This window comes from Lingula anatina, chromosome 1, assembly GCF_051362555.1.
Source record: "Lingula anatina isolate TDL-2025a chromosome 1, LinAna3.0, whole genome shotgun sequence".
Taxonomy (NCBI): Eukaryota; Metazoa; Brachiopoda; class Lingulata; order Lingulida; family Lingulidae; genus Lingula; species Lingula anatina.
In genome coordinates this window covers 59642720-59658285 of record NC_141767.1, presented here as the reverse complement: position 1 = coordinate 59658285, position 15566 = coordinate 59642720, and the positions used below count along the sequence as shown (strand labels likewise).

General features: G+C 35.3%; 2 protein-coding genes across 3 annotated transcripts in view; both read right to left on the bottom strand.

The window, feature by feature from the left end:
- Positions 1-1926: 1926 nt before the first annotated feature.
- Positions 1927-5314, bottom strand: LOC106179967 (lysosomal proton-coupled steroid conjugate and bile acid symporter SLC46A3-like). Its single transcript, XM_013563795.2, has one exon. It carries the CDS (start codon positions 4807-4809, stop codon positions 3298-3300), a length of 1512 nt encoding a protein of 503 aa, XP_013419249.2. The 5' UTR covers positions 4810-5314; the 3' UTR covers positions 1927-3297.
- Positions 5315-7697: 2383 nt separating this feature from the next.
- Positions 7698-15566, bottom strand: part of LOC106179989 (replication protein A 70 kDa DNA-binding subunit) — a 28795-nt gene continuing 20926 nt past the window's right edge. For both annotated transcript variants that reach the window (XM_013563826.2, XM_013563825.2), the window contains 2 exons: positions 9452-9538; positions 7698-8202 (listed from right to left, as the gene is read on the bottom strand). In XM_013563826.2, the coding sequence (XP_013419280.2) occupies positions 8095-8202; positions 9452-9538 (195 nt within the window). In that variant the 3' untranslated portion in view covers positions 7698-8094. The remainder of the gene's footprint in view (positions 8203-9451; positions 9539-15566) is intronic.

The following is a 15566-nucleotide window of genomic DNA, read 5'->3' as shown; positions in this document are numbered from 1 at the left end:
AAGATCACTTGAACTGTAAGAAATCCGAAATTCAATTTGTTTAACCCACGCCAGACTGTGTACCAAAATTAAATCACGAAAACCTACCATTTAGAATACGCATCACTGCTCGTCGTTTGTAGTGCACTGGGAAAGCATTTCATTAATACACAATAATTAAAATTAAGATGAATCCCAAAGGAGAAAAGTGTGGTTGAATTTTTTTACTTGGTGGCACTATTGGATGAAACGCGAAGTTGAAAGTTGTGACCAAGAAATTCAAATCTGGTGAGAGCATCTTAGCAATCAGTGTGTTTGGTCAGCCTTTACAAAGTTGGCCTATTCGTCTATCCAAAAAATAAAAAGTCGACAGACATGAAGACGAATAGCGTGTTAAAATTTTTCCACTTATCGTCAAACCAATCATAATTTCGCGTCGAAATTAGCAAAACCCTGAGCATAACGGAGATGCACCAGTAGTTTCCTACAACTTGTCGTCATTCTCCAGAGACAAAAGAAGTTAGCTCACGCAAAGCTTGGTGTGTGGGAGAGCTGCATTAATGTTACTGACAAATGTCAAATACGGCGGAAATGTTCACTTCGTGGGGGCCAATTTATGTATATAGACTAGAATGAGCAAGTACAATTATTCTTTTCACAAGTAGGTGTATTTAAAATAAAAGCCAGATACCAAAAACCATTCGTTATATGGTTGACTGCATAAGCTGTGTGACTTATATATCTGGTGGATTAAAAGGTGCCGAACATCGAAATTGATTTCTCCAAAAATCGAATTTTAATTTTTCCAATAACTGTCTAGTGTTTTATTTCAGTCATTTGATAAAGATGCCGTCCCGGTAGAGGTCAAAACATGCAGTGTATTAGATAAAGAAACTGAGGCTAAGTGAGCGAAAGAAGGCCGATTACTCAGCATTTCTGAGAAATTGGCAAAGTTTAAAAACACTTCATTCGACCAAAGAAAAAATATTGTGTTTCTAGTCATGAAAAAAAAATTAATAGTGCCGCGGTGCATTTTTCTTTCTTTTATATTTTCTATATACATTCAATCTAGACCCCCACAATTCAGGTTTCACCCCTTGTATGTTATGCAAAATGGTTAGTTATTTTAACTTTTCCTCAGTTTAAATGCCTAGAATAAAAAAAACATGTAAAATATATTAAAGATAAACATGTAAAACTTATTTCAGCTCACCTCTTAATCCGCACACCTGAAGCAAATCACTCTACATTGGTTTTAAAGCAGGTGCACTTTTACCAAATACGCTGCTGTTACGGATATAATACCAAGAGTGTTTTACCATCTTGATAATTCATTATTCAAAAAATATTGACAAATCTTAATTAAGTACATGAACACACGTGACCCTGTTAGTCCAGGTCTTGTCATCTCCCAAGCGTCGGTAGCGTAGGGTTTACCAGAGGGACATGTAAACAAGGTTAATGGTAGTAAATTGGTAATAGGAACATAGCAAAAACAGTAGAGTGATTCAAATCCAAGAGGTTTATTGATAACATGCAAATCTCATGAGAAGCACAACGTTTGCCTTATTGCCAGGTAGAATGTCTTTTGCTACATATCGTCCCTGTCTGTTTGCACAAGAAAATGCAGTAGTGAGTTTAAAGGGATAATAACTCTTCGTATGATATCCATATTTCACAATAAAAACATTGTGAACAACTCTCAGAAATATAATATATATTTTTTTTACCACAAAAACGGCAGTTATAGCTATTATTCTGATATCTGAGCTTGTGTTCAGATCACGTGACCTCCATTGATGGCTGTACCATAGAAGTAGAGATGGCTGTACTCAGTTATAATCTCTTAAGAGATGTTAACAAAAAACCAGGGACTAACTTTGAATGTAAAAATGGATTCATTAACCATTGGTAAATATGAGAAAATTGTTGTTTACTCCAGGAAAATTCTTTTTTTTTTTTTTTTTGGCCAAAACGAAGAGTTATTATCCCTTTAAGTTAATGTGATGAGATGTAACACAGACAGCAAATAGAAGGAATGGCAGCAGGAAAAATGGGTTCTCTCTTTCCAATGTGCTATATCTTTTTTGTCAATGTCGTATTTACGACGTAAGATTCATTGGTTTCGACTGTAAGCAAGAAATTTATATTGGAATGCCTTTTTTGCAAATACCTCATTTCATGAAATTAACAAGGAGGTTAGTTTCCGTCAGTCAGTTTAATATGTGAATATTGATATTGATACATATAGTATATAATGAGGGAGAAGTAAAACTTTCCACGAAAGCTTTCGATCGGCAAACTAATGTTTTAATCTCATTTCAATTTGGCCAATCCAGCAACGCATATATTAGTTCAAAGGCATTAAAACTTATAGCTTTGAACGAAAATGATCCATCTTCCTTTCAAAGTCTTTTCATTAACATTGCAAATTGCGCATTGTCTTCCATCGATTGACCTTTAGTTTCACTGGAAATTCAAACAAATGAAACGCTGGATTCGCGTAATATTTTACTGATACAGAGAAGTTGGGCTTGGTCAAACAATACTTTGTAATACCTGTATTCCTATTAGTACCATGTTGTTTAACCATTCTAAGACTATAATTTTTACACCTTGGATTGAAGTATATATCGGCCTTTTTTATCTTGTCAATTTTTTAAATAAATGTCTGAATGACTCACAAGATCTTCTGACATTCGTCAAATTGCATCAATGAAATACGTTTTTGTTTTCAATGAATGACACAACATTTGACCAATGTGTTCATTAGCGTTATCAAAATAACTAATCAAAGCTTAGAATAGGTATTTAGATCTAAAACACATTTCAGGAGTCACCTATAAGTTTTTGCTTTGCGACTTAGCATTTGTAAAAATTGGTACAAAAATTTTGGTGCACACTTTGATATTTTTCATAATGCAGTTCAACTGACGCGCACAGCTCATCGACACATCTTCTTTTAAATATGAATAATAATATAATGGGCATTTTCAAAAATTACATTACTATGCAAAGTGGAAACTTATAGGAGTGAGCATAAAAGTTGTCTTAAAAGGAATTTAATAGTATTTCTAAAATATAATGTCTAAAAATGTTTGTGTGGATGCAATTTTTTCCTTTTTTTCCTGAAAATGTAGCTCTTCATGCCAACATGCCCCTCCCCGCTTTTTGCTTCAAAATTTATGCCAAATGCGTAGGGATAAAAACATTGAAAATTCAAATTGTCAAATCATCTACTACAAGATAAGTACAATATCTAAAATTTAAATAATCGATTAAACGAAGAAATATTTCAAAATATAGATCTTTCGTTAATCAGTCAACCATCTCTCCATCGCTTGTGTCACAGAGGTCATCTTGAAGAGGAAGAGCGTTGCTGGTTTCAGAGCTGGAAGATGGCGAGGAAACTTCTTCGATGACATCCAGACCCATAGGGAACTTATCATAAGATTCTGGTGACACAAGAGCGCCATACTTTCCTAAAACGGGCGATGCTTGCTCGTCATGGTTCAAATCCCGCGCCAGCCAAAAGATCAAAGCCAGGAGAACCAAATGAATAGTTGCCTCGAAACAGAAAGTGAAACCAGCGAAAATATCTACGGTAGCGGCGTAGAAGTTGGTAAATACTATAGCACCAACAAGATTTGCCGTTGTTTCGCCGACGCTGAGAATCGAAAACGCTTTCCCAACGTCCTCGTGATTCACCGCTTTACTCATCTGTGACTTCAACCCAGAAACGATCATACCGCTTACTGAGGCTATGACGACTGACACGTAGATTAACCAAGTTTCAGTATTGAATGCCATGAAAACCAATCGGCAAACTTTGAAAGTCAAAGCTATTTTCACTAATGTCAAGTCTTTCATTCCTAGCACACCTGACAAAATTGGCAGAATAACCATCAAGAAGAGGCCAAGAGATGCGTAGTCCAGAGCCAATAGGTACCCATATTGAGCCTTGGTCCAGTGAAACGGCCTATGTTTAACAAATAATAAAGTTATGTCCACTTCCCCGGCTTTGCAAGCTTGATTTACCACAATGGTTATAAAGAACAAAATTAGGTGGCATCGCTTGTTACCTTCCCTAGGCTTACACATTACAGATAACGACTCTGTTATATGCGAAAGTTTGAAAGGTGACGCTGCCAGAGCAGACTCAATAACAGAGTCCTCTACGCTCTCCTTGAGGCAAAACACTGTCATCAGGACTACCAAAGCGTTGATGACCGCCACACAGCAAAACACCACGTCAAAACTGAACATACCTAACATAAACCCAGCAGTCAAAGATCCAGCAAAAAGACCAAAGAAATTCATTGCTAGAAGACCGCCCAAACGTCGGGTTCGCGCTTCAGAGTCACTGACATCGGTAACGTAGCTGTGCACTGCCATTGTTATAATGGCGCTCTTCCCAAATATGCCATTCACTGTTGTACCGCAGAGGATGTAAGCCACAGAGTTCTCATTCTCGTCACTCAGGATGTAGAGACAAACGGCCAAGGTACTTCCGATACACGGGAGCATAATCGGTATTTTTCGCCCTATGCGATCGCTCCAGGCTCCGCAAAATAAGCCCAAAAATATTGCCGGTAGGTTTAACAATATTTTGTAGTACATCAAATAGTTCGCCGATTTAGCTTGGATGTAATCTTCCTCTGCCGGGTGACGTTGGAGAGCGCGACAGATGGTGCTATTTGGAAACTCGTCCAGACACAGCCCTTGGTACATGTACAGTTTTACTGTGGGTTCCAGCATAGATTCGCCCATTTTATACATGAAAAAAATAATTTCGGGAACAAACCGCGTTGACATACACGTCCCCTTCATTCTGTAGATTTTTACTCTGTAGGAAAATTCCAAATCAACGTTCTTCTAACTTGAATCCACGCAAAAAGTGATTTAAGGGAGGCTAGAAGTCTCTTGAAAAGTTCAATATGCAGATTAGATTTTAGTCAAATCTCTACACAAGTTCACCGGAGGCATTATTCTAAAATGTTGTAGATGAGTGCTTTTACAACACAAAAGCAGATAAAACAGCTTTCGTGGTCCAATGAACGCGTAAACTGTCCTGTTCTGTCTTTGAACTGAGCTACGCCTTGCTATGATGGAATGTTTGATCTCATAACTCAAAGCGGATTTATTCCAATCTTTCGAAGAAATTGAAATATTCGGTTTCAAGGTGTGAAACCCTATTCCAACACAATAGCTTCGCTTCCGTGGTCGCCTTTCATCTTCGACCCCTACTCGGAACTCGTTTGCTGCCGCATGTATTCTGTGTAGTCTGCTGGGCAATATTCTCCTCGCCTGCTCGTTCTGGCACAAATAAATCTCACTTTTATTTGTGTACTAGCGCTTATTGATCATTTAATCTTTGAGGATAATAGAAGATTTCTTAGTAATAATCCCAGCAAAATTATACTCGTTGAACAGAGATCTCAAATAGATTGATCATTGCCCTGCCATTGGTGGGAATCCCGATTTTTGATTGCATCTTTAGCTAGGAGGTATTACAACGGTATTGAATCGATAGTCTAGGCCGCTTTAGCTTAGGCTGTCGCTGCTGAAGGAGAGTCAACACTCCTCCGTCAGAAAAAATGGTCTCCAATTTCCTTTTCTCAATTATATACATCCAAGTGTAATTAAGGTTTCAAAATACCGCAAAACCCACGCCGACGCTTTGGTTTTCTGACCCTACTAATAAACAATGCCTTGGAGTCGACGGAAGGTTAAAGGCTCATAAAGGAATAAGAAATTACTAGTTTGCCTGGAGTAAACATAGCCAATTATGAAATGTCATAATGCACGATAACAGCAAACATGTATGGAAAGCTCTTAAACAAAATGGATCAATATGTCCGAAATAAAATCAGTGGAACAGTTAATCTCATGCAATCACTGTACATTGGATGTAGGCTAACATACAGTAAGTTATGATATTCTTTCCCAGCAGATTTTTATGTTATAAATTCAAACAAGAATTCCAAGTCATGGCCATTGTGTAGTTAAGAAATGTTTTTTTCTGCACTGGATTTTTTTTCCAAGAAAGATCGGAATTATACATGTCTATATTAAATACAAAGCCGTAGACTGCTTGGGTTGTCCTACCCCCGAGATGGTCTCAGATATTTGAGGATTTGTTCTTGGGCATTTCTATTAACGGGTAGGGTTTTCTCTTCTGCCAGTCGATCAGAAGTTTCTCACTTTTCCTTCGGTCAGTGTCCTTTAGAGGACCACAGGCGGTAAAAACAATCTTGCCAAAATAGTTGCGTCTGAGCAGCAAAAATGAATGGCAGCAGTTTTCGTTCTTTTTTCAGCAATGTATTATTTCAAATCATGTTTAAATAATAGAAATCTAGAGATTATTGCAATGGATCAGTAAAAAACGACGATACGAATAATTCTAATGTTACGTTAGCTAAATATGCAGTCGTGCAAACTACCGGTTCCACACTGAAAGAATTGTCGTCGACAAAATTGTGCGTTCTAAGCTATATCTCTCAAATCTTTTTTTTTAACTTCCAAAAAAAAAAATCATTCCAGTATATCTTCTGAAATATAAATTCGATCGGTGTTATTTCGTTTGAAGTTATCAGTAGAATCCACATCTTTGAGGTACCCATGTTTGCATATTTTAGCGGGACATGTAGGCCACCAGAAACTGCCCCCGCCCTTAGCATTTTTCACAGCCTACGACCTACCCTTCAATAGCAGTCAAACGCGCACGGCTTCCGAGTAATTGCCAAGATAGAACCGGTTTAGAAGCTCAAAGAGAAATATTTCCCATACATAAGCTTTAAATCCATTCGCGTTCAAAAATGATGGAGAGCGCTTTCTTAATGCATTTAATAATAATCATAACTCAAAACAACGACAAGACCAGTAAAGTAGATATTAATGGAATGAAAGCCATTGCCTGCCATCTTACACAATAAATACATTAAAAACGGATCATGAAGTCATTGAAAATGGAAATTGTGAAAATCACGTCTGTACATTGAACGTGTCTATCTAAATTCCTGCTTGATATCCGCTCAAACATGTGATTTTCCCCAAAACCTTTTCTGGGTTTAAGATTTTTGCATTGAAATATTGTTTGTGCAGAATACACTAAAATAGAAACATATCAAACGCCAGCGGTTATTCCGACCTTGTTTCAGGTGGAAGTATTCAACTTTTCTTCGTTCCTAATCCACAGTGTCTAATACGTAAAACGAACACGCGGCTCATAGATTATGGACATCATGCTCGAAATTCTGATTTCAAATTAAGGTAACTTTTGCTTTGCCTTTTGATTATAAAGAAACTTTCCCAACATAGTAACACACGATAAAAGTCAAGACTGAGCGCGAGATATAAACCATTTTTGACCTGTAGAAAGCGCTTCCTGGGAGTGAATCTTTTTAATTTGCTAGGGTTTTTTAATCTCTAGCAATTGCTATTCTGTCGGCCTTAATTGCTGGCGCAGCGTTTGCAGAAGTAACGTTTACAGTAGCAGGTCAAAAAATTATTCTACATAATGAAAAGCACCATCTTGTAGTAGTTATGAGTGCTTATTTTATTTAAACAATAGTTTTGAAACAAATTTAGGAATCGGTTATGTCATTGTCATCTTTAATTGATGTTTTATTACATAATATATTACAGGTAAGCCGTTTGTGAACGATTCGCTTCAGTAACAACTTGCGAGTAAGAAACAATATTTACTACCGAAAAACCTGTAAAAATTCTTTCACATCTTTATTAGCGATTTTGTTTATACTCAAAGTATATAGTGGATGCTTTTACTTTAACAAATAATAAGTGGGCAACATCTCTACTCAACAGGAAAAAATCAATTATATCTCATCTTAAACTCTTAATGTGAAAAAACTATCACTCCTTTTAAATTACACCTTGCATTTCATCAGGCAGCTGTCCTTTAAACATTAGACAGAAAGGCCATTTCTCTTCCAGCAAATTTCACTACCACTTTTGTTATTCAGTGATCCAAAAGAAGTTAATATGAGTTTCTGTCTTCTATTATTTCCACTCAGCATGTAAATCTATCCATCTGAATATGGTAAAACATTTTCCCCAAATGCTTTAAGAAAGTCGCAGACAAAAGATGCATCTTTATATCATGCCAGCCATTTTCTCAATATCCTGAATCAGTTTACGGTTGTATTCCCGATAATCAATAGGTGTGGCGTTGACAACAATGGTCTTTAGTCTGCTTTCATCCTGAAATAAAAACCCAGAACATTATTGGAGGTTCTTTTATTGATGGGTTTTTGATATGTGACCCTGAAGTAATGTTAAAACACAGAGTCTGTGCATATTGGGAGTCGGAACAAATGCTTACATGCTTGTCATGTTGGAATTAAAAGCCAATAACCCTCAAGTCATAAAGTGCACAGGCATGAAAGAAGTCCCACATTTTAAACAATGCTAAAATATATAATTCTGGACCAAGTTTTATCAATGCTGGAGAGTGCTATCCTCTGTGTTAGACTATCCATTGAATGAAATTGCTATTCGATGCACAGTTATCCTAAGGATAGCAACCATTTTCAAACACTGGATAGCAACATCAGGGACAAAAATAAGAATTAAATGTTTGGAAAACATGACTTTACCCACAGAAAAAATTTCCAGGGGATAATTTTATCCATTGGATAGTGTTATCCATAGGACAGTGCTTCCAGCATTGATGAAACTGGGTCCTGATTTGTATATCTTAAGTTCAAGCTTAGTTCTTCAAAAATAATTCAAAATGGGGATTCTGCTTTTGTTGAAGATGCTTCCAGAAACATTTTCCCTGATGACAAGTGAACACATGAACAAGAGTGAAATGCTGTCAAAAAAGTACAAGAAAATATCAATTTAAAGACCCAAGATAATATTACAGGGGGGAAAAATAGACATCAAGATCTACATCTTTTCATGGTACTTCTTCAAATGAAGTATGCATTCAACTAAAATCTATGCACTTAACTAGAATCTACATATCTGTTGAGTTCCAACTAAATCAAAACTTGTGCCAATATCTTACAGTCCGCATCATTCATTTTGTCACTTGTAAGTACGCTTGTGCAGTTTAAATAATTTGGGCATGCCATCTCAGTGAAAAATGTATTCAGCCCTCGCTCTGAACCTGGCCTAGTGTTAGGTCTTTTGCAAGACATCATCTGATATGCGTGGCCTTCTAAAATTATCATTCTATGAACAACTTAGTCCCTTGGAAGGAAATGTTATTCATCTGAAGACCACACAAAATGTGCTTACAAAAACATTGACAAGATGTGAAGCACATTTTGAACTTTGGATGAAATTCCCTCCTCCCTCTGCAGATCATAATATGAATGGAAGTATACATGGCAAATTGCTAAGTTACCTTGTAATACAAAACCTTTAAGACCCCCCAGTGTCTGAAAGTACATGCAAAAGCTGAGAATTACTTCCTGGATTGAAAACAAAATAAAATGCTTACATTATATGTCTCCTGCTTGGCCCTGAGCTTGAATGTGTAAGACTTGAAAGTGGCCTCCTGGAATATCTGATCAAAGCTGGCCTCATCCTGTAATGAATATGTGATAACTTAATCTTCAATTTGCAAAAGTATGTTTTCCATTCCCGTTATTCTATGCAATTTGCTACATGAAGTTAAATATCATTTACAAAATATCAAAATTGTATGATGTGACAGTGCCATATGTATGACTATTTAAATTATTTTAAAAAGGTACAAAAATTGTCTAACAAAATTTTATAAGGTGACCAAGACAATATCTCATTACTGATGTCATTGTTCCAATAGGGATCAGCCTAACAAAAGACTGAATTGGTACTGTTGAGCAATACACTGTAATTTGACAGCACTTATGAGAAAACAACCAGAAAAATATTGGATGCTAAATGCTGTCTGCTTTTATGAGTTGCCACACATTTGCCTTTTTTCCTTCAAATCCTGCAAAATCTCCTTTGATTTAACTCCCTGAGACTTTGGGCACTTTCAGATGATTCTCTTTGGCAAAACAAATGCTCTTGGTGATTGCAACCTTGCATGTCTCAACTATCACAATTATAGGCAGTAAGCCAAAATAAATGTATATCAGAATCTTCCTAAAATGTATTAGGAAATTTAGTTAGGTAGAACATATCTTTGTAAAGTAGGCCAATTTTTGATTATTATATATCATTATTTTTTCCTTAACCTTGAAGGAACATCAAACAATTTAAACACAGGACCGCTTCATGAATCAAACAATGCCACAGTCTTTATCATAAACCTTCAAAATCCGGGCATTGTTCAGGAACTATTTAAGACCCACACGGTGCGATTGAGCAACACATCTTAAGCGGAATCATATACACAATAAGGGAAGTATTTAGCCTGATTTCCGTGCCACATGTTGCATAACATATACAGAACCTATTTTTACTCTTAACTGAATATCTTATTCTATCCTGCAACAAAGCTTCATCTGTTCTACCTTCTAGAGAACATTCCTGGATTCTTTACACAACCCACCCAAGTTCCACTAAAAAGAGAAGATAAAGCTCTCTTCACAATTTAAATAGAGGAGAGTACAATATTTTTCTACTTGGGCTATATCAGCTCAGTAATGATGGTGGGAGGGGGACATCTCTTGTCAATATATTCATTTAATGTTGGAGTTCAGGTTTTAAAAACTAAAATAAAATTAAATAAACAACATAAAAATGATAAAATATTCTCAGAATGAAAACACGTCTAAACTAGGAGACAATTCTATACGATAATGAACCAGCATTTGCAACTGATCAGTAGTATCATAAAAGGCTTGCACTTAACCACTCCCTTAAAAACATAATTAAACAATCCCCTTATCACCTTAAACATGTTTAAAATATAAGAAGCACTTGTGCCACAAATATCAATCAAAATTTGAACACAAAGTGGAAACCAAACTGTCAGTAAAATTCTTATAAGAATGAACTCAATGGCCTAATGGTTTTTAATAGGGAAAATTATGACGGTATGTGCATCAATTGTAATATGGACCTAGCCAGAAATTAATTGACCTCAAAATGTTTCCACTGGTTAATTACTTTAGTACGTGTATTGATTTTGCCATCTTAGCGATAAAGGCATAAGGGTAAAATAATTGATGAAATACTCCAATGAAAAATCTTTGACAGAACTTTCAATGTCTCTCCTTTATAACTCTTATTTATCAACTCAAAACTTGTTTTACAGATCACTTTGTTCATCTTACCTCAAATCCATTTGTTTCTAGCTATTTACAAGTCCCTTGTGCTTGATCTCAGCCTTCAGTGTCTTTCTCCCCCCTCCCTTTCTTCTCTTTTTAATACTTTTTTTATGTATTTATATAAAATTCTAATCACATTGCTTGAATCTAATACCAAAATTATTTCATTTTTCTCCTAGTAACTTGCAATAACACGCTCTTTGTTTTTTCTTTGTATTAATAGATGCAGAATTCAATGGCATTTTCTCCTCTAAGAATATGTTCACCCAAGATACTGCTACTATGCCAGTGGAAAGGTTCTCTTTCACAACAATTTTTGCTGGCTAAAAACTTGATTTAATTCCATAATCACTTTAAGTCAATGAATAGTCTTTCATAGCCTCTTTATAAAAAAGTTATTTTTATTCATGCTAGACCCATAATTCCTTCCACATTTTCAAATGCACAATGTTCTAAGTGAGGTTTAAAAAACTGAGTACAAAGCTGGATTATATTTTAGAAGAATCAGTCCAGTTAGCCAAAGCACACTAATCTGGATTACAACAATACTTTATCTTAGTTACCAAAGATTTTCTTTACTTTCGAAATCCAAGCAAAAATGCCCAAACACCTAGTTAATGACAAACAGCAATGAGAAGGTATAATGATGAAGAAAAAAATTATCGCACATACAAATTTAGGACTTTTCCATTATTTGAGAGGGGTGAAAGTTCTACCAAACACCCCTCAAAATAGACTGAACTCATATGATGCATAGTGGATACCAAGGAAATTGGACTACCCCAATGGAACCTTTCTCCCCTAAATATTATTCAGATGGACTAAACTAAATAATAAAACTATGCAGGTGTTCTGATGAGCAAACATTCATTTACATTAACACAAACACTGGCTAATAGAATATTTAAGAATGGCCTGGACGTAAGGCCATTTGGCAATGGTTAAAATTATTATTAAAATACACATGCTACTAGCAGGTTTGTATTAAAATTTACTTGTGTGTGATGTTACCAATAGGGCAGGCCACTTTATTTAAAGAACTATTATTTAAAAAAAACTGCTTTATGAAAAAGGGGACAAAACTTGATTTTGATAAATGTCTAAAAGCATCATTAAACTTAATTTTTAAGTCTTGAAATACAGTTAGTGCAATGTTTTGAATACTGCCTTTAAAGATGTAACAACTTTAAAATCGTATCTTTGCAATTACTAAAACAATATAAAATTCCCCTTATGGAAAAATGCCAAATATGAAAAATTAACTTGCATCAATTAAAAATTTTAATTAAAAAAATTTCATTTCATTAAAAAGAATTTAAGCCATTATGAAACTGCATCAACTCATCACTGCCAGCATATATATAAAACATTAAAAAACAGAAAGCATTAATGCAGAGTGTTTAATCAGACATAAATAATGCAAAATCTTTGACTTCTCATACAATATTACTTAATAAACGCAATATTGAGGAATGGACTCTTCCAGAAACTGCTGAGTACACAATCTGGCTTCCTGTACAATGTATTGTTACAATGTAACAGCTAATGCTCCAGTTTTCCTATGGGTTAATGCCACGAAATGTGCTGCTCAATCACAATGGGGAGAAAATCAACTGATCATTGTTGATACTTCATACACGCACACCTGGGTCTTGTTAAACCCTCCATACACTGAATGAACAATGACCCTGTACATATTTAATAAGAGGTTATTTGATTCATTCCAAGGTAATACACCTAGTGACATACACTGGTGCACGGCCTGAACTCCTCCCCTCTAAATTTAGATCCCACTGAGTACTTAAAGTACTAAATGACATCGAAGCACTTAATGACAACTTGCCAGTTTGGCTGCCCTACCATCTGAGAGATTGCATGTGCAGCCCACTCACTGCACGGAATAAGACCTGGTGGCCTCTAGCAGGAACAGATAACCTGGATATATATGATAATTTTGTTTTTTCCTTTTGCAAAGTCACGGTCAAATCTGCAAACTCCATTCATTTTCTACCTATGGTATAAGATCAAGGTATAGTAATATCATCAATGGAGTTATCTGATTAACAATGTCCAAGTGACATTTTGAATTCTTTAAATCTAAATTAGCATAAATAAACTATACATTATTTATCAGACACTGTCACCCTTAAAAGCAAGATAGATTTCTAATAAACATGATAAAATGCATTTAGAAGCCAAGTTCATGAACAATTTTTTTTTTTTTTTTTGTTAAGATGAATTCAAATATTGTCATTGTAATAAGTATTAAATAGTGCATTTAAGAACTTACATATACCTTTAATAAATCTGGAAAGAATCATATGCCTAAGAAGCTAAATCAAAATTTAAAAAAATTTTAACATGAACATGCAAAAGACATTAAACCTTAAGGTTAATTCTTGATGAAATTGTACTATTTCAGAGAGGGGTGTTTGCAAAAGCCTCCTGAAATAACAAAGACATAACAGAAACTGACCAGTTAGTTGAAGGAGAAATGACCAATTGTTTTTAGTCTGATAACTGAAATGTTGTACAATGTGGTGCTAATTCAACAGCCTAAAGCATAACTTTGCCAATTATTTTGACAGCTTCCCAATGAATCAGTCCCAACATTATTTAGACAATCGTATCAGGCTCCAAAAACACAATTTTCAATACTTATTAAAGAACCAATTAAAAAGATGATTTTTAAGTGGTGGAAAAATATGTTTGAATAGATCAAAGAATTAAGTCAAGTAGTGAAGCAGGGGCCCTTATGTGACTTAAAATGAAAAAAGAAGCCTATTACTACCTTAGAATCCTTAACAATGGCCAAAGAGTACAGAACAGTAATTCACTACACTTCCTATATACACACCAGCCACCAGTATTACGTTTTAAGCAATTAATCTTCCAGTGTCTGACATTTTACCTGGAAGGGTCAGCTGAACTTTCATTGACACAAACATGCAAATTAATAATTCATTAATTAGCACTACATAATAAATGAGAAATATTTCATTCATATCTGCATTACATCTGCAGGAAACATTAGGAAGGTCAGATATTGGTCAAACTGCCTGCAGTGTTCATCTCACAAGTCAAACTGGCGACAGAGAATTGATTGTCATTTTAGTCAGGCAACACAGCTATGTAGGAGTACAAGATTATCACACCATGCCTTACGTGACTGGAGGACACGTTTTCTTTTGATTGCATGACTTGAAAGCCATCAAAAGTACACACACCAAATGTTTAGGTAAAAAACCATAGTTGAACTACTGGCACCATCCCCACATGCATTTTAAAACAGCACCCTGTTAGTTGGTGACGTTGGGTACTTTCCTAGTAAAACAGGGTGTTCAGTTGCACCGATAAACATGCAGTCACCCCCCATAATTTTTTTAGAAATCTTTTCCAGGGTTTTAGGTATTAAAACAATTCAATGAGTATTACCTTTATCAAAATCATTAGGCTTTTGTCCTTTACACAATGAACAACTGGTTGTAGTCCTAATATTTTGATTAGTTCTTAACAGGATTTTTACAACTTTGATAAGAGATTAAGACAACACATTTCAGATAAAGAAGTCAATTGGACCGGTGATCTATTTTAGTGTCTTCCTTGAAATGACTCACAACTGTCAAAAAATCATAAAGAAATTGATTTAGAGTTAATATCAAATTTCTTTTTTTTAAACATTTTATTGAGCATTTATTTATGAATAAACTAAGAAAAGCATAGGTTTATATGAAAAATGCTGGGGGTCACAATCTTTTACCAGTGAATTTAAAAACCTGTCAAATTTCCCATTTCAACACAATAGTTCCTTATATTAAGGAAAAAAAGCTCAGTCAATGCCAGGCATAATAGCACCAAATCATGGGTCAAAAGGCAAGACCATAAATCTTTATCTGTATATAGATTCATTTAAGTGATTTACCAACTTGAAAAAGAAGAGGATTAGTGTCTCCGCAGATCAACAAAGCAGAAAATTAATGATGATGATATTTTCCATCTGATCTATTGTTGGTGCTGCCTGGATTGACAGGTCCATCCATCAAACATACAGGGGTGGAAGGTTTTTATTGGCAAAATTGGGGAGGGGGGGAATCATACCAAAATGTGTTTGCATTATAATAATAATAAAAATAATGCCCTCTTGTAACATCAGTATTTAGCAAAATGTCAAAAAACTGTTTTAAATCCAAGTGCTGTCTGTTGACATAATCTGTGCATTTAATAAACAGTCTACCACTCAACTGTCACCCTTTCTCCACCATCGCACAAAAATGCATTCGCCCATGATTTATTGGATTTCCTCCACAATCAAGGGTAAAAAAAAAAGGCAAGAGTCATCCATTTTATCTTCCA